The sequence below is a fragment of the Eriocheir sinensis genome, chromosome 24 (assembly GCF_024679095.1).
Source record: "Eriocheir sinensis breed Jianghai 21 chromosome 24, ASM2467909v1, whole genome shotgun sequence".
Lineage (NCBI taxonomy): Eukaryota > Metazoa > Arthropoda > Malacostraca > Decapoda > Varunidae > Eriocheir > Eriocheir sinensis.
The window spans coordinates 11,647,020-11,672,456 of NC_066532.1; the positions used below are offsets into that span (position 1 = coordinate 11,647,020).

A 25,437-nucleotide genomic window follows, 5' to 3' on the forward strand; every position below is an offset into this window, starting at 1 on the left:
GTTTGAAGGTTCATCTTTCCTTCCACTTTTATATATGGGGACCACTTCAGCCCTTCTCCACTCATTGGGCACCGTACCTGTTGCTACTGAGCATCTTATGATGTCGTATATTGGAACAATTAATTCATCTCTACATTTTTTTTTAAATATACCCAGAGACTCCATCCGGTCCTACTGCTTTTCCCTCTTCTAGTTCTCCCAGTAATTTAAAGATCTCTTCTTTGTTTACCGTAATCTCTTCCATATGAACTTCTATTTTATTCTTTTGTGGCTCAATAAAGATTGTTTCTTTGGTAATGTGTTGGTGGTTGGTGTGTGTGTGTGTATTTACCTAGTTGGAGAGAGAGAGAGAGAGAGAGAGAGAGAGAGAGAGAGAGAGAGAGAGAGAGAGTGAGAGAGAGAGAGAGAGAGAGAGAGAGAGAGAGAGAGAGAGAGAGAGAGAGAGAGAGAGAGAGAGAGAGAGAGAGAGAGAGAGAGAGAGAGAGATAGAGAGAGAGAGAGAGAGAGAGAGAGAGAGAGAGAGAGAGAGAGAGAGAGAGAGAGAGAGAGAGAGAGAGAGAGAGAGAGAGAAATAGGCTGCACACTCTCTCTCTCTCTCTCTCTCTCTCTCTCTCTCTCTCTCTCTCTCTCTCTCTCACACACACACACACACACACACACACACACACACCGGGCCAGGAAAGAGGAAGGGTTATGCAGGAGATACAGTTAACGGTGCAGGAGGTCAAGGAAAGCTTGAACAAGCTGGATGTAAGAAAGGCGACAGGATCGGATGGAGTATCAGGGTGGATCTTGAAAGAATGTAGTGAGCAACTTGCAGAGAAACTGCACTCCATAATGAGCGCCTCCCTGAGTGAAGGAAGGGTACCACAGGATTGGAAAAGAGCAAACATAGTACCAATTTTCAAGGGAGGCAGGAGAGAGGACCCATTAAATTACAGACCGGTATCACTCACTAGTGTGGTTGCGAAGATATGCGAGAGGCTGGTTAAAAACAGGTGGTCGGATTTCTTAGAAAGTGAGAAAATTATCTCGGATTGCCAGTTTGGATTCAGAAGAGGGAGATCTTGTGTCACCAACTTGTTGTGTTATTACTCAAGGGTGACAGATTTAATACAAGAGAGAGAAGGCTGGGGGGATGGAGTGTACCTGGATTTGAAAAAGGTATTCGACAAAGTACCGCATAGAAGACTAATTTGGAAAATTAAAAATAGGGGTGGAGTGGGTGATGGACTGATTAAGTGGCTGGAGGACTTCCTAACTAACAGGGAAATGAGGACGATAATCAGGGACAGGGTTTCCAACTTGTGCCCAGTGATGAGTGGAGTCCCACAAGGTTCGGTGTTGGCGCCAATAATGTTTGCTGTTTATATAAATAATATGGTGGACGGAGTGTCCAGCTATGTGAGTTTGTTTGCAGATGATGCAAAGCTATTGAGACAAGTAAATAATGTGAAGGACTGTGAGGCACTGCAGAGGGACCTGGATAAGATATGGGAGTGGAGTGGTACATGGCAGAGGGAGTTCAACCTTGGAAAATATAAAAAAAATAGTGTTTGGTAAGAGTGGAAGATGTGAATATGATTATAAGATGGGAAGTGAGATAATATGCAGAGGAGTGGAAGAAAAAGGTTTGGGAGTGACTGTCTCAGAGAACATGTCACCGGACAAACACATCAACAGGATAACGGGACAAACTCTGAATTTGCTGAGGAACATAAGGATGGCATTTGTGTATTTGGACAAGGAAATTATGAAGAAAATAATAGTTACAATGATAAGGCCATGGTTGGAGTATGCAGCAGTGGTCTGGTCTCCTCACGAAAAGAAGAACATAAGGAAGCTGGAAAGACTGCAGAGAGTGGCAATTAAGATGGTACCGGAACTTAGAGATCGGACTTATGAGGAGAGACTCAATAGCATGTGGCTCACAACCCTGGAGAGAAGAAGAGAAAGGGGAGACCTGATAGCAGTGTACAGGGTGGCGAGCGGGGTGGAGCATTTGGACAGAGAGGACCTGTGTGTGTGGAGCGAGAGAGAAACAAGAGGACATTGAAAGAAGTTGAGGGCGACCACGTGTAGGCAAGACGTGAAAAAGTTTAGCTTCCCTAACAGAAGCATTGAGCTGTGGAATAGGCTGGAGGAGGAGGTGGTTTGTGCAAGAAACGTTCATGATTTTAAGGAAAAGTTGGATAAGTGCGGATATGGAGACCTAAACTAGAATACGCGGAAACAGTGTGGTCTCCACATATGAAGAAACACATAAAAAAACTAGAAAGAATACAGAGGATGGCAACAAAAATGGTTCCAGAACTGGAGGGACTGACATATGAAGAGAGACTAAAGGAAATGGACTTGCCAACACTAGAACAAAGAAGAGAAAGAGAAGACCTAATGCAAATATATAGGCTATTGAGTAAAATGGAAGAAGTAGATAACGAGAAATTGCTACTAAGAGAGGAACCTTCCAGCAGGAACACTAGAGGACATAGTAAAAAGTTGAGGAAGGGAAGATGCTCAAGAGACATAAAGAAATATAGCTTCCCACAGAGAAATATAGAGGTTTGGAACAGAGTAAGTGAAGAAATAGTATCGGCGAAGAGTGTGCAGTTTCAAGGAAAAGTTGGATAATTATAGATACGGAGACGGGACCACACGAGCGTAAGCCCAGGCCCTGTAAAACTACAACTAGCTAAATACAACTAGGTAATTACACACACACACACACACACACACACACACACGAGTGTGAGGGGGAGGCAGGGAGGGGAGGCCGCAGCTCCCACGCAAGCCCACGTCCCAGAGCCGAGGTGGTGGTGAGACAATGCACTAGTTAGCACTTGGCAACTCGAGGGAAGAAGAACTCCACACACAAACACATATATCATATACTAAGAGAAGCAATAAACACCAGGAACACACGAGGACACAGTAAAAAATTGAGATAGGAAAGATGCTTGAGACAAAAAAATGTAGCTTCCCGTAAAGAAACATAGAGGTTTGGAAGTGACTAAGTGAGGAAGTAGTATCAGCGAAGAGTGTGCACAGCTTTAAGGAAAAACTAGACAAATACAGATATGGAGACAGGACCTCACGGGCATAAGCCCAGGCCCTGTAAAATTACAACTAGGTAAATACACACACACACACACACATACACACACACAAGACCCACCTCCAGGAGGACGGCCTTTCAGCCTTTTACTACGTCAAATCTGTGTGTATTGCCGGTGAATCAGTGGGATATTTTCCATGATCTTACATCTGTTTCCTTCCCTTCGCTCTCCTCCACTTTCCTCCACAAATCTATTTCTTTATCACAACTAATATAAGGAAATACAATTCACCAGACACACATCATCAATGCTTAATGCAAATTTCTCTATATATTTATGAATACATCTCAAAATTATAAAATAATTTGTTTCTTTATGTGCACCATTTAATTTTGCATATTTTTACATACATCACGTGATGATTATGTTGAGTTTATGGCTTAAAACTTGTTATATTCAGTAGCGACATTTCAAATTTGGCGCACGCAGCCAGCCTGGATACGGGGCGGGGCGCTGTTTTCGCCCAGCTATATTGAAAGGGTTAAAAATGGGAGATACAATACAAACTTTCTTGAAATGATAACAATGACAATGTATACTTACATTTACTGGACCTTCCACAAGCTTTCCGTTGATATAAGTTTCTGCCCCAGGCCTCGGGAACAACTTCAGCCGACCCTTATCATTGAATATGGAACTGAAAGAAACAAAGGTAATATCAACTCAAGCTAAAATGTTATCGTAAAGGGATTGCATGAACCTAAAGAACAGTAGGCTCTTCTGCCATAGTCACTTCCTTGCTGGAATCCCTGGAGGGTGCATGATCATGCTATAAACTAGAAAGATAATTAGAAATTACATCTTCAAGATTAAATTCAGTCTTCATGCAACTTATCATGTTTAATACTTGTAAGGAAGCATCTAACACAAAATGAAGAGAAAAGAAACTGAGATAAATACACCTTATTTTGCAACCTATGACACACTGGTGTTGAAGACGCATCCTAAATTAAACATGATGTACATTGGAAAAAAATTTTTTTTAGGAGAATTCACTGGTATCATCAGTGAACATCGAGAGGCTACGCAGATTTCAGTATTTTCATTGTGACATGTTTGTCATTGGCTACTGTCTCGACTCTGATATGGCCCTAGCCTCAATATGTAGGTTTGTTCACAGTGCATTATTTTATTTATTTTTTTTTTTTTTTTTTTTTTTTTTTTCTCTCCTCAGCGTCCAAACCTATAGGGTTTCTTGAGGGACCTGGTGGTCGGCCCAAGCCTGTCTTGGCACAGGCAAGTGTTTATAGTGGCACCATCAATTCTTGGCTCATGCTGCCCCCCAGAGATCATTCTTGATTTCCTTTTGAGCAGTTCCTCTAAAGTCCAGGTTGATAGGTGGTCTTCGGGACAGCATGTGGGTAGTCTTAGGCCACTCGGCAGTGACTGAAAAATCCCAGGTGGTAGCGGCAGATTCAAGCCCGTGTCATCCAGGGTGCGGCGGAACGCAGGGCCAGCACGCTAACCACTCAACCACCACCTCCCCAAACTAGTGAAAGAGGATAACAAACAAAGCTGGTGGTGAATATTGAAATTTTCTATCATGGAAATTTCAGCAAAGGGACAGTGAGTCATAATGTGTACCACTTTGAAATTCATAGAGTCAAGAATTTTATGTAGTTTGTCGACAGGTTGGTACACCCTTAACCATGGTCCTCCCACATGTTTGCCATATATGGCATGACTGGGCCAGGTATCCCTGTATGGCTGGAAGACGGAAATCCTGGAGGTTGAGTGATGCCACAGTCCTGTGCGGCAGCTAGCATCACACCTCTTTGGTCCCTTATTCCCATCAAGATGGGCAGCCTCTCCTAGCTAAGAGAGGTCAATCGGCTTGTCCACATCCGGGTGTCATTAAGCCAAGTGGCCACCACTGCATCAGGTGGTGGCTTCGTATACTCTCCTGCTACCCCTGGGCCTGTTGGGCTTATAGTCCCAACAATCAGCCCTCCCTTATAAAGTTCCCCCTCAATTTGTGGAAAAAGTAACTTCACAAAGGCTGAGCAATCCAAAATGAGTCAGTATTCATTGCAGCCGTGGACAATGCTGGACGTGAGTCATGGTGAGGGCTTGACGAAAAGGGCAGCGTAGACGAGTGGATGCAAGATAAACTCATGGTCTCAAGTCAGTCTGTGTAGCTGTACATTTTTCATTATAGTTGTTTTTCTAAGTCCAGGAGTCTAAATACTCTAGGCAAGCATAGTCATAGTACTGTTTTATATTGACAAAAAATATAAAAGAATTATCATGATTAGATTATCAATTAAATTGGATTCTATGATGTATTTTCACATACTAGAAATCTTGCAACCCCCAAGAAGCATCTCACAACCCCTGCAACTCCCAGTTTGATAACCTCTTGTTTAGAGAAGGAAAAAGGCTGGAGAAAATTATTACTTTCTAATGACACACTAGAACTATTTATTGCAACATATACATACCAGTGAGTGTCCTCTGTGTGCAGGCCAGAGAGTACAAGGTCACAGTGGGAGCTTCCAATGCAGGTGGTGCCATACTTGAGTCTGTAAGACAGTTTCTCTGACAACTGTGGGTCTTCATTAAGGTTGATCAGAACAGGACCTTCTTCATTCTGTAACCAAAAAAGAAAGCAAATTTCAGATATCTGCTATATACGTATGGAGTATGCATCTCACGTGTGGGGGCGCTCCATGCACAAAGCTCTCCTGGACAGAGTGGAGTCTAAGGCTCTTCGTCTCATCAACTCTCCTCCTCTTGCTGATAGTCAGTCTTCTACCTCTTAAATTCCACCACCATGTTGCCTCTCTTTATCTTCTATCGATATTTTCATGCTGACTGCTCTTCTGAATTTGCTAACTGCATGCCTCCCCGCCTCACGTGGCCCCGCTGTACTCGACTGTCCACTCTAGCTCATTCCTATACTGTCCAAACCCCTTATGCAAGAGTTAACCAGCATCTTCACTCTTTCATCCCATACACTGGTAAACTCAAGAACAGCCTTCCCTCATCTGCATTTCCTCCTACTTGACCTCTTTCAAGAAGAGTGTATCAAGACACCTCTCCACCCGAAATTGACCTCTCTTTTGGCCACTCTATAATATCTTCTGTTGTGGGAGCGGTGAGTAGCAGGCTTTTAATTTATCTACACTTTTTGTTGCCCTTGAGCTGTCTTTGTTATAAAAAAAAATATATATATATATATATATATATATATATATATATATATATATATATATATATATATATATATATATATATATATATATATATATATATATATATATATATATATATATATATATATATATATATATATATATATATATATATATATATATATATATATATATATATATATATATATATATATATATATATATATATATATATACATACATATATATATATATATATATATATATATATATATATATATATATATATATATATATATATATATATATATATATATATATTTGTCTACTGATGTGCATTCTAAAGGGAAGAGCCAAGTGCACTATGTAGGCACAAGGATCATCAACAATACTACTTTCCTCATACCAGTTTAGGAAAAGGTTCTGGTATTTGTGAGTGACCAGGGTGGGAACCCTATCTCAAGAGAACACAGATCATTACATGAATTCATAAACAGACCAAGCAGCCGTTAAGCCCTTATACGACGGCCATCGTTTACTTAACCTCTAAAGGGCAGATGACGTGTTTTTTCAGTCTGCCTTTATCCACCATAATAATGAAGTTTGCGAGGGGATTTACGGGTCAGCATAACTCCCAGGCTGCCACACAACTCCGTGCCATTTTCAGTGTTTTGTGACTAACAATGGCAGGAGGAGAGTTTTTTGTATATCCCTTGTCAGATTCTGTGCCTGAGTGTCCACAGCCAGTGACATTGACTCCTCATAAGCCTCCTCTTGCTACACCGCGCCAACCACAACCTGTGCAGCGCTGCAAACACAGGCTTGCTGGGAGCTTAATGTTACTGCACTTCATCACATCACCATGGAAACACCACATGACATAGAGACTTCAGGAATGTGCCACATTGAAGAGGAAGGATAGATAAAGCAAATGCTCACAAATTTAAAGCTACTGGGTTAGGGATAGCTGTGAAATTGATAATAGAAAGTGGGCAATTTTCAGGAAAACGTCAGAACATTACCGTACAGGGAGAACTGTTTTCATTATACACCCCTGCCCTTTAGGGAATACTCAAACAGGGCGTGGTTCGCACAGACGGCCATCGTTTATTTAATCAGACTCTTGCGCACCACTTATTTGAATATTTAGCTCAAATTTAGCGGGTTCTATGACTTGCTGAGCTGTCTGCCAGCATATCTGACCCACATCAATTTGAAATAAGATCATTAGTCCTCACTGAGCAGCCCTGGAGGCCACGCCCAGCACTTCTTGAGAAAACACAGGGAAGCACAGTGACGCATCAAGAGGAAAGGACAGGATAGAAAGTGAAGATTATTCTGAGTACAATGATAAGAGTGGTGAATACATTGTGAGCAGTGACAGCAGTAGTGAGATGATCTAGAATAGTCATGTATCGGATGTCACATTTTAGAGATCAGCGGATGTGGATGTGTATGCGGATGTCATATTTATATATTTTGCAGATGCGGATATCAAATTATAACTTCCTCACGGATGCAGATGCGGATGTGTTCATGATATTGGTAATTCATTAGATTGCACTTTTTTTTTTTTTTTTTTTTTTTTACATCTTGCCCTGTAGTGCCGGTAGGCTTTCTTCTTAGGCCTGGTGGTCATCCCAAGCCCCTCATGGTGCAGGCAATTTTTTATAGTGGCACCAGTTATGCTTGGCTCATGCTGCTACCATGAACTCATTCTTGATTCACTTGGACGGTATCTTCTAGAGCTAAGGTTGATGGGTGGTCTTCAGGACAGCATGTGGGTAGTCTTAGGCCACTCGGCAGTGGCTGAAAAATCCCAGGTGGTAGCGTAGGGATTCGAACCAAAGATGTCCATGGCGCCGTGAATGCTAGGCCCGCACACCAACCACTAAGCCACCGACTACCTATTGCAAGATGTTAGCTTCTTTCATTACACAATACTGCATTTTATAATTCAAAAGCTTTATGACGAGTTTCAGCCACACATGTTGTGTGTTACTAGGATGCAGAACAAAAATCTGGTCCATCTTCTTCACTTTGGTGCCCCCGAAGTATTGTGCCGCAGACATATGTAAAATTATCTCCTTCCTTCTGCCCTTCTGCAAAATTCTTGACACATTAGGTTGTGTAAATTTGAAAGGAAATGAATAGAAGGTGTAATTTTAATAGAAAATAAACATGCATTAATTCATTTTCTTGAACTCTGCAAGCTCTGTAGCCTACTCTGTAGTCTGCATTGTGATCTCTAAGTCTGTGACTCTGTAATGAATAAAATATATCCGCAACATCCTCTTTGTGTGGTGCGGATGCAGATGCGGATGCTGATTTCATCACAAATGCAGATGCGGATGCGGATGTTTCATTTATCAGAAATGCGGATGCGGAGGCCGATGCGGATGTGAAAAATTATGCGGATGTTCCGTGGATGCGGATGTGGATATCCGATACATGACTAATCTAGAGCAGTGGTTCCCAAACTGGGGGGCGCGCCCTCCTCGGGGGGGCGTGAGCTGGATACAAGGGGGGCGTGATTCCATCTTCCAAAAAATTTCAGTTTTGCACACACACACACACACACACACACACACACACACACACACGCCGCCAAGATGGCGGATGGACACAGCTGACCTCCCGACGCGTCTTCATACTACCATCAACCTGCGTGGGAACTAAACCCTAGACGTGGAAATTAAGGTAGGAGCCGTGATAGGTGGTAATCGTGCAGTCCCGAAGTATTAAAGGCTGAGAACAGTGAATAACACTGAATAATGAGTGAGGAGAAAGCGGGGGCGACAGCAATGTCGCCACCGCCGGGTTTGTTTACACCGGTAAGCAGGGGAGCCAGGCCAAGGGACAATGATTTTGAAGGTTTCTTGGAAGACGTGGAAAGGCACAGAGACCGAGACATTATGTTGAGAAGGAGACTTATTGACTTGGAAAGGGAGATGAAGAAAATGAAGGACAGAACGGGGAAATTGGAGAGAGAGGTTGACGTCCTAAAGAAGAAGAAAAATGTATGGAAAAATGCATGCAATGACCTACACAAGCAGGTAACGTTGAATGAGAAGAAGACAGAGAATACAGAGGTTAAAGTCAAGGAATTAAAGGAAACACATAAAGTCTGGAAGGAGGAACAAGAAAAGGAAAAGGTTAGCTTTAAGAAAACTGTGGAGGAGCAAGTCAAGGCTAAGGATGAAGCTATAACTGAAAAGGTGATCAAGGTGATAAAAGAAAAACCAGAAATAGTGAGGGACACGGTTGAAAAAAGAAGTCTGTAGTAGTGGTGGGCATTAATGAAGAGCACATGCCAGTCAGACATACAAGGGAAAAGAAGGAAAGGAAGGCAGTGGAACAAGTAACTGAAGCAATTCAGGAAGAAGGTCATGAGCTGGTAGGGGAGATCAAAGAAGTATTCAGGCTTGGAAAGTATGAAGAAGGAGCCCAACGACCAGTAAAAATTAGATTTGGGTCTCATGCTGCTGTGGAAGAAGTGGTGGGAAAGTCATGGAAGTTAGCAAGAACAGAGACCTACAAAAAAGTCTGGGTAAGAAAGGACAGAAGTGTGGAGGAAAGCAACACGATAAGAGAATTGAAGAATCAAGCCAATGAAAAGAATGAAGGAGGATCAGAAGAGGAAAAAAGGAAGTTTTTCTAGAGAGTGACAGACATGACCTAAGGAAGTGGTACAGAAGGGAAGAAGTGGCAGCTTGAAGGTGGCATGCACTAATGTGAACAGGTTAATATCGTCAATGTTAGAAATAGGAGATTACCTGAGCAAGGAAAAACCAAATGTCATGGGGATTACAGAAACAAAAGTGACTGGTAGTATAGATGCATTTAACTTAGGGGATGGTAAATATAATGTATGGATGAGAAATAGAGAAAATAAACAAGGAGGAGGAGTGATGCTATTGTTGAAAAAAGAATTGACAGTGGAGGGTGTCACCTATGGTGAAGGGGGAGCGGAGGTCTTGAGTGTGGGAATAAGACTGCAAAGGGGAGGATGCAGAAATATCATAGTGGTGTATGTCCCTCCAAAAACCAATTCATAGACAGAAGAATTGTACAAGAAGAAGCTGGAAGACACATTGGATTGCCTAAGGACACTGCTGGAGGAGAAGGATAAGATTCTGATAATGGGGGATTTTAATTGTAAGGAAGTGTCATGGGAAAACTGGTCAACGGAAGGAAGTGAAGCTTCATGGGGGAACAAGGTTTTGGAATTGGTTATAGATAACGTCCTCACACAGTGGGTAGGGGAAAATACAAGATTCAGAGGAGAAGACGAGCCATCTAGATTGGACTTGATAATCACCAGGGAGCCAGATATCATAAAGGAGATGAACTATAAGAGCCCTATAGGGAAGAGCGATCACGTACTTATCGAGTACATATTACGAGGAGGAGGTAAAATAATCAGGAATGAATGGTTTAACTTTAATAAGGCAAATTTTGAACAACTTGGGAAACATTTTGAGGAAGCACAATGGGATACTTTTTTTGAGGCTGATAATGTGGAGGAAAAATGAGCTATCTTTCTATGGATTTACAATGAAGTAGTGGAAAAGTGGATACCAAGGATGAAAGAAGGCCAGAATTCAAGAGAAGAGTGGTACAATAGAAAGTGTGTAGATGCCAAGCAGGATAAGGAGAAGGCATGGAACAAATGGAGAAAAAATAGGAGGATGGATCTATGGAATGAGTACAAAAGGAAGAGGAATGCTTATGTCAAAGAAAGAAGAGAAAAAAAAGGAATTTTGAGAAAAATATTGTAGATAAGTGCAAAGACCAGCCAAAACTGTTTTGTAAGTTCATAAATGGAAAGTTGAGAAATAGAGATGAGATTCAGAAAGTTAAAGTTAATGGTGAAACTTTTGATAGTATAAGTGAAATAGTAGAAGTGATGAATGATTGTTTCCAAACAGTGTTCACAAGGGAGAGTGAGTTTGAAGGTGTAGATGCAGTGCCGGGGAATAGAGTGGGTCTGGAGAGAATACAAACATCAGCAGATGAAGTTAGAAAATTATTAGAAGAATTGGATGCGAGGAAATCAGCAGGACCGGATGGTATATCAAATTGGGTGCTAAAAGAGTGTAACCAGCAAATAGCTGAAAAGTTGAGGAACTTGATTAGTCTCACTAGCACAAGGGAAGGTACCGAGAGACTGGAAGAGGGTTATCATCATCCCAATACATAAAGGAGGAAGTTAGGAAGACCCGTTGAACTATAGGCCAGTGTCATTAACAAGTGTAGTAGCAAAGATGTGTGAGAAAATTATAAAAAACAGATGGGTGGAGTATTTAGAAGAAAAAAGTATATTAACAAATAGCCAATTCGGATTCAGAGGAGGACGGTCTTGTGTAACTAATCTGATCAGCTTCTATTCAAGAGTAATTGATATAATACAGGAAAGGGACGGTTGGGCAGATTGTGTGTATCTGGACTTAAAGAAGGCGTTTGATAAAGTACCACACAAGCGATTAATATGGAAACCTAATCATGTTGGAGGTCTGGGTGCTTCAATATTGGATTGGATTGTGGACTTTTTGACGAAGAGAGAAATTAGAACAGTAATTAGGAATAATAAATCAAGCTGGATGGAAGTGATGAGTGGAGTCCCCCAAGGATCGGTGTCGGCTCTGATTATGTTTGTAATATATATTAATGACATGACAGAAGGGGTGACAAGCTATATGAATATGTTTGCTGATGATGCTATAATAATGAGGAGGGTGGCTAATGAAGAAGACTGTGTAGCCCTGAGCCAAGATCTTGATAGAATAAGTGAATGGTCACGCAAATGGGAAATGACATTCAATACAGAGAAGTGTAGCGTGATGGAGTTTGGTAACAGCAGTAGACAAATGTCAAGGAACTACTCTCTGAGTAATGAAAGAATCATGAAAAAACAAGAAAAAGATCTAGGAGTGATCATAACAGACAAGTTATCCTTTGGCAAACATATAGACCGGATAACTGGGGAAACATACAATCTTCTTAGAAACATAAAAGCAGCATTTACATATTTAGATGAAGAAATGGTGAAGAAACTAATAACATCGATGATACATCCAAGACTGGAATATGCAGCACTAGTGTGGTCACCTAGATTGAAGAAAGAAATTAGAAAGTTGGAAAGAATACAAAGAGCAGCGACTAAATTACCGGAAACTATGAAAGAACATACTTATGAAGAAAGACTGGAGAAATTGGGACTAACAACACTGGAGAGCAGAAGAGAGAGAGGGGACCTAATAGCATTGTACAGGATACAAGAGGGATTGGAGAAATTGGACAGGGAAGACCTAGTAGTATGTGACAAAAGTGTGACAGGAGGCAATGGTAAGAAATTGAAGAAGAGCGACTGTAGGAGAGACATCAAGAAATACAGTTTTCCATACAGAAGCATAACAACATGGAACGGACTTGACGAGGAGACTGTGTGTGCAAAAACGATTCACGAACTTAAAGCCAAACTGGATAATAAGCGTTATGGAGACAGGACAGCACGAACCTAGTACAGCTCTTTTCCTGTATTTCACAACTAGGTAAATACAACAAGGCAAACACACACACACACACACACACACTGTAAAAGACCTACTTAAGAACTGAAATGATGAAGAACGGCAAAACATTGAGGAGGAGGTGGAGGAAATTTACAGGATGGGCCCCTATATGGAAGGGAAAACAAGACCAATCAAAATAAGATTAAGTTCGCAGAAGGCAGCAGAAGAAATATTGTATAAAACAACGAAGTTAAGGGAAACAGACGGATGTAAGGATATATATATAAAGAAAAATAGAAATGAAGAAGAAAGGAAGAAATGGAACGAACTACTAACAGAGGCAAAAGAAGGAAATAATGTAAGATCTGAAGAGGAAAAAAGAGGTGTTTTTGGGGGGGAGAGTAATGGGAGATCGAGTCGGAAAGTGGTACAGAAGGGAGAAGATGAAAGAGAGCGAAAGTTAGACAAGATCGACACAATTAAGGGATTGAATGTGATGTATACAAATGTTGACGGACTAATATCTAGTAAGCTGGAATTGCAAGACAACCTACAAGAGAAGGAGCCAAAGATAGTATGCCTAACAGAAACTAAACAAAATGAAAACATCCAAATAGTGTTTGATAAAAAATACAATGTATGGAGAAAAGACAGAGTGGGCAAAGGTGGTGGAGGAGTGATGATAACGACAAAGAAGAAGTTATTAGTAAAAACAACAGTATATGGAGAAGGAAAAGCAGAAATAGTGAGTGTGAATTTGGAGAACAAAACTAGAGAAAGGATGACGATCACAACAGCGTATGTCCCACCAAGAACAAACTCATGGAGTAAAGAAGAATATGAGACCATGATTGAAGATACCATTCAGAGTTTAAGTAGAATACTCAAGGCAAACAAAAGAGTACTATTAGTTGGTGATTTTAATTGTAAAGAGGTAGATTGGGAGAGGTTTGAAAGCAGTGGTGGAGATATGGCATGGGGGGAAAGATTGTCAAGATTGATGATGGAAAACTTGATGCAAAGGGTGAAGGAAAACACAAGATATAGAAGTGACGATGAACCGGCGAGACTGGACCAAGTGTTAACAAGAGGAATACACTTGAAGGATGGTTTAAGGTATGGATGCCCTCTGGGAAAGTGACCACGTAATCATAGAGATAGAAACGGAGGAGGAAGAAGTGAAGAGGATGAATCGTATAAAAGAAACAGGTTAAACTATAGGAAGGCAGACGTGGAAAATCTTAGGAAATGTTATGGAGAGCTGGACTGGGATGAGCTAATGGGAACACGTGAAGTGCAAGAAAAGTATGATATTTTTATGGAGGCATATAAAACAGGGGTTAAGAAGTTTGTACCAGAATACAAACCTTAAGAAAAGGGAAAAAAGGACTGGTTTAATGCAAGGTGTGCCAAGGCAAAAGAAAAAAAAGAGACAAAGCATGGAAAAAATTAAAAAGAAATAAAAACCAAAGGAATAAAGAAGATTTTAAGGTAGCGAGAAATGAATACGTGAAAATAAGGAAGGAAGAAGAAAAGGGATATGAAAAGGATATTGTGGAAAAGTGCAAGGAACAACCTAAACTATTTTATAGATTCATAAATGGTAAGATTAAACCAAGAGAAACAATTGAAAGACTGAGCGATGGGAATGTGACAATCGATGAACCTAAAGACATGGCGGAGTTACTAAACAAAAAGTTCCAGCAAGTTTTTACTAATGAACCAATGTCTAATTAATGAGCCACAAGAAAACAAGATAAATGTTCATATGGAAGAGGTTACAATAAAAAAGAGGAGATATATGAGTTGTTGGGGGAGCTGGAAGAGAGGAAAGCTGTAGGACCGGATGGAGTCTCAGGGTATATATTGAAAGAATGCAGAAATGAGCTGGTTAGACCAATATATGACATCATTAAATGCTCAATAACAACTGGTACAGTGCCTAAGGAGTGGCGGAGGGCCGAAGTGGTCCCCATATACAAAAATGGAAGGAAGGAAAAAACCCTGAACTACAGACCCGTATCCTTGACCAGTGTAGTATGTAAAATATGTGAGAAAGTGATAAAGAAACAATGGACACAATTTCTAGAAGAGCAAAATTTAATCACAAGTAAACAGTATGGATTTAGAAAAGGGCGCTCATGTGTGACAAACTTACTGAGCTTTTACTCAAGAGTGACAGATAAAATACAGGAAAGGGACGGATGGGTTGACTGCGTTTACCTTGACCTGAAAAAGGCGTTCGACAAAGTTCCACATACAAGACTGCTATGGAAACTAGAAAATATAGGAGGATTGAAAGGGAAACTGAAGAACTGGATGGAAAGCTACCTAAGGGGAAGAGAGATGAGAACAGTGGTTAAGGACATAAAATCGGAATGGAGAACTGTAGAGAGTGGAGTGCCTCAAGGATCGGTATTGGCATCAGTACTTTTCCTAGTATGTGTATATTAATGACATGCCAGAGGGAGTAAATAGTTATATGAGCCTGTTCACAGACGATGCAAAGCTGCTAAGACATATAAGAAACAGTAAAGACTGCGAAATTCTGCAAGAAGACCTAAACAAGATTTGGTAGTGGAATATGAAATGGGAGATGAAATTCAATGTGAAGAAATGTCATGTTATGGAAATGGGAAAAAGTGAAGGAAGACCAAAATGGACATATACAATGGGAGATGGTGAAACATTAATGAAAGTACACGAAAAGAGAGATCTGGGAGTAATAATGCAGGATAACAAACAGCCAGAGAGTCATGTTAATCGAATATTCGGTGATGCGTATAACATGGTGAGAAATATAGGAAGAGCACTCCACTACATGGATAAGGATATGATGAGAAAATAATTATCACTATGATCAGACCAAAGTTGGAATATGTGGAGGCAGTGTGGTCTCCCCATAAGAAGAAACACAAAGAAACTAGAAAGAATACAAAGGATGGCAACAAAAATGGTTCCAGAGCTGGAGGGATTGACGTACGAGGAAAGATTAAAGGAGATGGACTTACCAACACTAGAGCAAAGAAGAGAAAGGGGAGACCTAATACAAATCTACAAATTATTGAGCAAAATGGAAGAAGTAGACAACGAGGAGAAGGACTTATCACAAGGAACACAAGAGAACATAGTAAAAAATTGAGGAATGGAAGATGCTTGAGAGACATAAAGAAATATAGCTTCCCGCAAAGAAATATAGAAGTTTGGAATGGACAGTGAGGATGTAGTATCGGTGAGGAGTGTGTAAAGCTTTAAGGAAAAGTTGGATAAGTATAGATACGGAGACGGGACCACATGAGTGTAAAGCCCAGGCCCTGTAAAACTACAACTAGGTAAATACAACTAGGTAAATACACACACACACACACACACACACACACACACACACACACACACACACACCTGTACCTGAATTTGAATACAGCATTCGACAAAGTACCGCACAGAAGACTAATTTGGAAAATTAAAAATTGGGGTGGAGTGGGTGATGGACTGATTAAATGGCTGGAGGACTTCCTAACTAACAGGGAAATGAGAACGATAATCAGGGACCTAAACCAGATTTGGAAGTGGAGTATGAAATGGGAGATGAAATTCTATGTGAAGAAATGTCATGTTATGGAAATGGGAAAAAGTGAAGGAAGACCAAAATGGACATATACAATGGGAGATGGTGAAACATTAATGAAAGTACACGAAGGGAGAGACCTGGGAGTAATAATGCAAGATAACAAACAGCCAGAGTCATGTTAATCGAATATTCGGTGATACGTATAACATGGTGAGAAATACAGTCGTCCCTCAACTAGTGCAGTGGTTAGCGCACCGTAAGTTTCCAATAAGTTTCTGTTCCACTCATCATACATTTCTCAGGCCCGACCTGCCTTTTTTTGCTGCCGCGATACTCTACATTCCCGGACGTATTTTACCCTCACAGATATATCATACCCCAATAAATTTGGTATCAATGGCTTCATAAAGACTTGTACTAGAACATGCACAAATAAAAATACAGGAAAATCTATATATAAACAATACAAACTTGTTTCAAATCTCCGTATAGAGTATTGAAGACAATAACTCCTAAGTACCAACTCTTCCCCACTCGCTAGCTCAACATTTTGTGGGCCAACTTTTTTAGCCGAATATATGACTCAAAGCAGAATTTAGTGAGGATTCTTGTGGTATCCTCAAAATCCTCATACGCCTATTAGTTCCCGAGTCACACCAAGACAACTGTATTTTTTTCCTCTCCCGTCAGAGTAGACTAACAAATAAAAATTGCTCAAAGCCCCTCATCTGCGCTCCTTAGAAAGGTTGCCATTTGTTATCATTAAGAAACTTATCCCAACAAATGACACTCCCAAATTTGACGCACTTTCACCGAAAACTTAATTTTTAATAAATTCTTTTAACTTTTAAGACACGTTTCGCGTCATCGTGCGCCAGGACCTTTTACCCTTGATGACACGAAACGCGTCATCGTGCGCGAGAGGGTTAATAACAGGCATAAAGGAGTCAGAGGGGGGGGGGGGGAATGAGTAGGAGGAGTATGCCCTGAATCATCCAGAGTGGAGTTTTTAGAGAAAAAATGAGCGAAGATAGATGAGACGGCAGTGCTGCCGTCAGGGTTAAGGAGAGGAGGGAAGATGAAGAAGAGAAACTGGAAGAGATATGTTTGGCTAGGTGCCAGAAGTCTCTGGAAGAATTAGAAAAAGCAAGGTTTTGACATTTACTATGAATGAAAGAGTTTTTGGTAAGTTGATGAATAGATTTAGCACGATTCTGGGCAGAAATGTAAAGATCATGATTAGCAGGAGTGCATTTTAGCATGTGGGGTAAAGAAAGTACATGGAATGTGTGCCTCCATTCCAGAGACAATAACTTCTGTGATGTGCTGGGCACACACAGAGGGGTCTCTCTCCTGGAAAAGCAGTAATCATTCCACCGGAAATCAGAAAAGTACATCCTCAGGTCGTCCCACCGAGCAGAAGCAAAATGCCAGAAGCACCACCTCCTTGGTGGGTCCAGAGGCTGTACAGGAGTGATAGAACAGGATACAGAAATAAGGTTGTGATCAGAGGAGTCCAGCAGAGAGAACACTTTAACAGAGTAAGCTGAAAGGTTAGAGGTAAGGAAGAGAGCTAGTATGTTGGGCCTGTCTCCAAGGCGGGGAAGCTGTGAAAGCGAGATGGAGAGAATATTTCAAAAACTTAATGAATTTTGAGGATGGACGTCCAGTAGCTGTAACAGCAGCAGTTTTGAGTAGAGGTAGAGGAGGAGTATATGAAGAAAGAGGAGTACAGTCATCTGTTGATTAACACGAGTTTAAACAACACGTTTTTTATTTAACACGAGTTTATATTTAAGGAGATACAATTAACTAACGAAATTTTTTTATTTAACGCGCGTTTAATCGATGACGCCACGCTCGATGACGTCACGCGCACTCACGCTACTTCTGGCGGGAACCGCGCTGAGACGCTCTGTTTCTCCTCAGTCTGAAGCCAGCCTGCACTGTGAGTGGAATGTTTCTCTGGAATACACTGCATTTTCACCTCTACTATGGCACCCAAGCATCCTTCCACCTCCTCACAGGAAAGGAAAAGTTGACAACCCTGACAAAACTTGATCAATTCTTCCGAAAGAAAACAGAAGAGGTCCAGGAGTCGGAAGAAGAGGAAGGAGACAAGAGTGAGGAAGGAGGCACGAGTGAAGAAGGAGAGCGGGGTGAGGAGGGAGAGCGGGATGAAGATTCGGCAGACAAATAGTCAGGACGACGACAACGACCAGACAGAGGAAGGAGGCGAGTGAGGCGGAGTGTGGTGGGTGAAGGGAGCGGCTGGTGACGGGAGCGCGGGGTGAAGAGGGGTGGCCAACGCAAGTGTCGAGTGTTGAAAGTGGCTGGCTGGGAAGAAATCCCAAGCCACCTGTGACATCAATATCAAGATCAAGATCACAAATGTAAGTAAAATGAGAACGTGTGTTTTTGTTGTTTCCGTGACCTACTAATGTATTAATAATGTGTTTTTTTAGGTTAGAGTAACAAAATCCCAAAAATAGGCAGACTTTCCCAGTGTCCAGGGACATAACCCCCCTTATTACTATTGTTTCTTATGGGGAAATTATGTTTAAATAACGCATTTTAAATAACACGACATTTCCAGGAACGTAACCCACGTGTTAATCAAGAGATGACTGTATATGAAGAAAGAAGTATAACATATGAAGAAGTAAATCAAGCAAAAAAAAGATTAATAAATGGAAAGGCAGCAGGAACTGATGGACTCCAGCGAAGCTCTCTAAGGAGGACCGAGTGAAGCCCGGGGGGTGGGGGGACTAGCCAAGCAAGATGGTGACACTATAAAACAGTTGTCTGCACCACCAATTGGCTGGGACCAACCAAAGGAGTAAAGATGAGGGCATACGCTACAACTGAGCGTGGCCGCAGTGCTCATCTCCGTGGCACTGGCCCTTCACCATTGGTGGAACGAACCAATCATCCCAGGACAGGGCCAGTGTGACATCCAGGTTACCACAGTTTACCTTCACCAGGTTTCCCCAGGTACCCATTTATCCACCAGCCCGAAAGGGAAGATGAGCAGCTGGGTGAGTGGCACGCTGACTGCCCAGGTCGGGATTTGAACCCAGGGCGCAGGTTTGTAGCAAGGCACGCTAACCACTAGACCATGGAGGCATAAAAAAAAAAGATCCAAGGGGTGAGAAACTTGTTATATGAGGACAGACTCAAGCATCTAATGCAGACAATGTCAACAAGATGAGAAAACAGTTACAACAAGCAAATGAACTGAAGTTACAAACCCATGGTTGCCCTGCACACATTCTATATGTATTAACCCAAGGTTTGGAAATTGGCAACATAAAAGAACATGTGGTTCATGTTGCAAAATATTTTTGAAACCACCACTCTGCCTCAGCAAGATACCGCGAGAAAGGCGGTCAGTGTCTTGTTCTGCCCCAGGACACTGGACGCCAGGTGTGGCTGACGGAAGATAGATATATAATGAACTAACTAGCACAGGTAAAAATTTTGTCAAGCTGACAATGAAAATGATGATATCAAAGATAGAAATTGTTTTCTTTGTTTAATAAGATAAAGACTTAAATCAATGGCATTGAAAAAAAATCTAATAATATATATCTCGATTTAAATCAATGATTAAAAAATAAAATCATTTGAATTAAATCATGATTTCAATCAGTGATTTAAATCAACTTGATTTAAATCAAACCACCCTGTTATATAGCTAGTAGAGTTAGGTGAGAGATTAAGAGCTCAAATGTATTTAGTGATAGAGTGACAGTTAAGGCTTGGCAAGATGGTGGAAAGTTCAGAAGAGTCAAGGTCGTGGGCATGAGAACAAGTGATGTTGCGTATGTAGACCCAACATCCAGCTTTGGACTGAAACTTAGAATAGAGAAATTAGGAGGGAACAGAGTAGAGATTGCTGTCAGTAACCCCCAAAAACTGTGTTTCGGTTAGGAAGAGAAGGTGAGGTTTAGTGGAGGAGAGGCGGTGCTCCACAGAATGAAAACTAGAATGAAGACTGCAAATGTTGCAGAAGTTAATAAAGAGAAAATTTGAAGAGGTATCAAGACACCTTTTAGGTCGAGGGGTGAAAGTGGAGTCCGCTCCGGGGCGCATGGGGTTCATGAGACAATAGGGAAACGGAAATTGAGGACACGGGAAGGGTCTCTGGTGGGATTGCAGCACCCTCCTCATTTCCCGTATATACCTCACCGGGAGTGGCTTACGCCTGTTTTGGTAGGTGTCTCCCTACCTTTATTACCAAACTTATAGATGCTAACTAATCTAGCACTAGGACACAAATAAGGGCATACAAATGATGAGAGCAAACTGACACCACAAGTGACAAAATCTAATCATGCATTATCAATACATAGCTCGGCAAACCAAAGGTGCAGCTTTATCAGGCTACTGACCACAACTCTACTTCAGTATTACATGCTGGCTAATCTAAAAGACTACTGGATTACTAAGTATGAAATTCAACATAACTTATTGAAATTTATTCAATTATTCATCAGTCACACATGCACTAGCTAACACTTAAGAATGGTCACATTTGGCAGCTCCAGTGCACTCACCCTCTCAGCAACACCCATGCGTCGGAGGGTCTCCAGGGCCTGCTGCTGCTGCCTCTCTGTATCTTTTAGTCGCTGCTCAAGGCTCCTGTTTCAAAATTATTATTGTTACTGTCCAGGCAATTACATATCAAAAAGGGAAAGAAGCATGAAATTTTAGGTTGGAAAGGAAGGAGTTTGTAAGGCTGCATGCATGAATTAAACCTTTTTACAAGTAGCTGAGAGCTATTTTATGGCCTCACATCTTGACTGAGCTGTAGGATACCATAGTCAATTATGGTGTGTTCATAACCAATAGCTGAATGCCATGTGAACTTGTAGTGTGGTCCATTTCTTTACATGTTGATTCAACCTCTGCTTTAAAAATATTGTCAGCTGCCTGAGGCTTTTTATGACCTTAACATTCTTTTTGCATGCAATGGGCTTTATAAGGTTGATGGAGAAAATCTATATGTGTAGCAATATGATGATCATAATGTTTGTATAACCAGAACAAGTTTACAATACTAGTATTTGAAGATTATTCATGTCCTGCAGCTACAGCAGTTCATTTCACAAAATGTAATTATCCACAACATGAAAACAACAATTTCAATTTTGCATATTAATTTTCTTTAAGTGCAAATGGCAGGTAGTGCTTTTAAGAAGAACACATGAAAAAGCAAATGTGAAACATGAACCATGATGTATTCTACTATTTCAAAACATTTTTGAGCACTACTCACTTTGTCTTCTCATTCAGGACTTGCTGACACCTCAGCTGCTCCCTCAGCAGCATGATTTCTTTCTCTTTAGCTTCTATGATCTCATTCATCTCCTTTTCCTTCTCTAAGATGTCCTTCTCTTTATCTGTGAGCATCTTCTCCTTGTAACCATCGTCACTCCTGTTATGGGTGTGCTCTTCCCCAAGTTCCTCCTCTCCATCAAACAGTAAGGAAGAAACCTTGGCAAACTGCTGAAGACGCAGACGTTCAACTTCCTTCTTGAGAGACCTGCAATATGGATGACAAAAAGCACACAAACACACATACACACACACACACATAACAGACAAGTTATCCTTTGGAAAACATATAGACCGGATAACTGGGGAAACATACAATCTTCTCTTAATAGAAGACCCACTCCACAGGAACTTAACGATTCAAGGCTGGAGGCAACAGAATACTTAGCCTCAGACCTTACTATTATTTCCGATTGGGGCAAGAGGAACCTGGTGTCCTTCAACGCCTCAAAAACACAGTTTCTCCACCTATCCAATCGACACAATCTTCCAAACAACTATCCCCTATTCTTCGACAACACTCAGCTATCACCTTCAACACTAAACATTCTCAGTCTATCCTTAACTCAAAATCTTAACTGGAAACTTCATATCTCATCTCTTACTAAATCAGCTTCCTCTAGGCTGGGCGTTCTGTACCGTCTCCGCCAGTTCTTCCCCCCGCACAGTTGCTATCCATTTACAGGAGCCTTGTCCGCCCTCGTATGGAGTATGCATCTCATGTGTGGGGGGGGTCCACTCACACAGCTCTCCTTGACAGAGTGGAGTCAAAGGCTCTTCGTCTCATCAACTCTCCTCCTCATACTGATAGTCTTCAACCTCTCAAATTCCGCCGCCACGTTGCCTCTCTTTCTATCTTCTATCAATATTTCCACGCTGACTGCTCTTCTGAACTTGCTAACTGCATGCCTCCCCCCCTCCCGCGGCCCCGCTGCACACGACTTTCTACTCATGCTCATCCCTATACTGTCCAAACCCCTTATGCAAGAGTTAACCAGCATCTTCACTCTTTCATCCCTCACGCTGGTAAACTCTGGAACAATCTTCCTTCATCTGTGTTTCCTCCTGCCTACGACTTGAACTCTTTCAAGAGGAGGGTATCAGGACACCTCTCCTCCCGAAATTGACCTCTCTTTTTGGATACTCCTTTGATCTCTATTCAGGAGCAGTGAGTAGCAGGCTTTTTTTTACATACAGTCATCCCCCGCCGTTCGCGGGTATTTCGTTCCCGGACTTCGGCGCGATGCGCGAAACCGCGAACGGCGGGACTATAACCCTATGGGAAAATATGCATTTGGGGAAGTCACCTCTGACACGTCATATAAAACATGTTTTTTTCGTTCCCAAAAGTAGCCCAATTTGTGATAAGTAGCCCAATCTGGCAACACTGCAGTGCAGTGTGGCGCGTGAATTTTTTTTTTTTTTAGGATAATGTTGCTATGAGAAAATCTCACCAATAGCAGTCGCCCCTGAGTGAGCTGCTGGCCAATAGAGCATGACGTCACAGTCTAACCGTGACGCCACTCAGGAGCAACCTAAAGGCGGTGTCACACTAGCACTTTTTCCGTCAACTTTTTCCGCTGCTTGTCTGAAAATCGCCGATTTCTTGCTGCGCCTGTCACACACAAACGGTGTTTCGCCTGAAACTTTCCGTCGGCACAGACCATGGAATGTAAACAAACATGGAGTCCACGCTGCAAAGATACGCTTCTCTGAACCTAATACTGTGTATTGTGAGACTTAGACGAGCTAAACAAGCCAAAAAGCGTGCATGGATGCGCCATGGTTGGCCTGTCGGGAAAGAGAAAGTGTACCACAGGCTGTTAAAAGAGCTGAGTTTAGAGGATCATGAGACTCTGAAGAATTGGATCAGGTTTGACAAGAGCCAGTACCACAGACTTCTTGAGTTAGAGACACCTCTCATTGCCAGAAGTGACACCAGGCTGAGGAAAGCTGTCACTGCAGGAGAGCCGTTGAGACAGGTTGAAGCCACGGAAAGTCTCGGTCTTGGTCTTGGAAATGTAAACAAAGGCGGAAATTTGCAGGCGGAAACGATCCTGATCGCCTGACAAATTCATGCGATAAGTTCATGCGAACGATGAAAATCGACGGAAATCGCATTAATCGACGGAAAAGTGCTAGTGTGACACTGCCTTAACGCCCATTGCGCCTCCTCCTCTCTCCTTCCCCTCCTCTGCCTCCCTCCTCCCTCCTCTCTGCCTTCCTCCTCCTCTCCCTTCCCCTCCTCTGCCTCCCTCCTCCTCCTCTGCCTTCCTATTTAGCGTCAATGCATCCGCCAGATACGCTGAAACTGGGGCCAGATAAGCGGGGGTCACAATGAGTTGACCGCGAATACGCGAGACCGCGATGGGTGAGACCGCGAACGGCGGGGGGTGACTGTATTTTTCTTTACGCCCTTGAACTGTCTCCTTAGCTGTAAAAAAAAAGAAAAGAAAAGAAAGAAACATAAAAAAAGCAGCATTTACATATTTAGATGAAGAAATGGTGAAGAAACTAATAACATCGATGATACGTCCAAGACTGGAATATGCAGCATTAGTGTGGTCACCTAGATTGAAGAAAGAAATTAGAAAGTTGGAAAGAATACAAAGAGCAGCGATTAAATTACTGGAAACTCTGAGAGAACATACTTATGAAGAAAGACTGGAGAAATTGGGACTAACTACACTGGAGAGCAGAAGAGAGAGAGGGGATCTAATAGCAATGTACAGGATACAAGAGGGATTGGAGAAATTGGACAGGGAAGACCTAGTGGTACGTGACAGAAGTGTAAAAAGAGGCAATGGTAAGAAATTGAAAAAGAGCGACTGTAGGAGAGACATCAAAAAATACAGTTTTCCATACAGAAGCATAACAACATGGAACAGACTTGACGAGGAGATTGTGTGTGCAAAAACGATTCATGAATTTAAAGCCAAACTGGATAATAAGCGTTATGGAGACAGGACAGCACGAGCCTAGTACGGCTCTTTTCCTGTATTTCACAACTAGGTAAACACACACACACACACACACCAACACACACACACACAAAGATCGGTACTATGAGCTCTGTGTTCTTCCGTTGGGGAACGGCTGGCTGTCTCGAGAGAGACCCGCAGCAGACCAAGAGGTGAATTACACACACACACACACACACACACACACACACACACTCGAGGATCCCAAAGGCAAGGCGGAATTATTTAACAAAAAATTCCAGCAAGTGTTTACCAAAGAATCATTATTTAATGAACCACAAGAAAACAACTCAGATGTATATTTGGAAGAGGTCAAAATAGATAAAGAGGAGATAAAAAAAACTATTGGGGGAATTGGAAGAAGGGAAGGCCGTGGGACCGGATGGAGTTTCAGGTTTTATACTTAAAGAGTGCAGAAAGGAGTTAGTTGGCCCGATATATGACATCATTAGGTGCTCAATAAAAACTGCCACAGTGCCTAGGGAGTGGAAGAGGGCAGAAGTGGTACCTATATACAAAAGTGGAAAAAAGGAAGAACCCCTAAATTACAGACCAGTGTCTCTGACCAGCGTAGTATGTAAAATATGTGAGAAATTAATAAAAGAACAATGGATGAGATTTCTAGAAAAACATAATCTAATCACAAACAATCAATATGGGTTTAGGAAAGGCCGCTCATGTGTGACAAACTTGCTGAGCTTTTACTCAAGAGTGACGGACAAATTACAGGAAAGAGACGGATGGGTGGATTGCATTTACCTAGACTTAATGAAGGCATTT

The 25,437-nt window shown here is 41.7% G+C and overlaps 1 protein-coding gene across 1 annotated transcript in view; it reads right to left on the minus strand.

Annotated features, from left to right (window-relative positions):
• The window catches only part of LOC127002843 (kinesin-like protein KIF14), a gene marked incomplete at its 3' end in the record, with an annotated part of 140,290 nt that overhangs the window by 45,364 nt on the left and 69,489 nt on the right, over window positions 1-25,437 (minus strand). Inside the window, 4 exon segments of the mRNA XM_050869060.1 lie at window positions 3,660-3,753; window positions 5,558-5,706; window positions 20,896-20,980; window positions 21,618-21,884. Of these exon segments, the coding sequence (XP_050725017.1) occupies window positions 3,660-3,753; window positions 5,558-5,706; window positions 20,896-20,980; window positions 21,618-21,884 (595 nt within the window).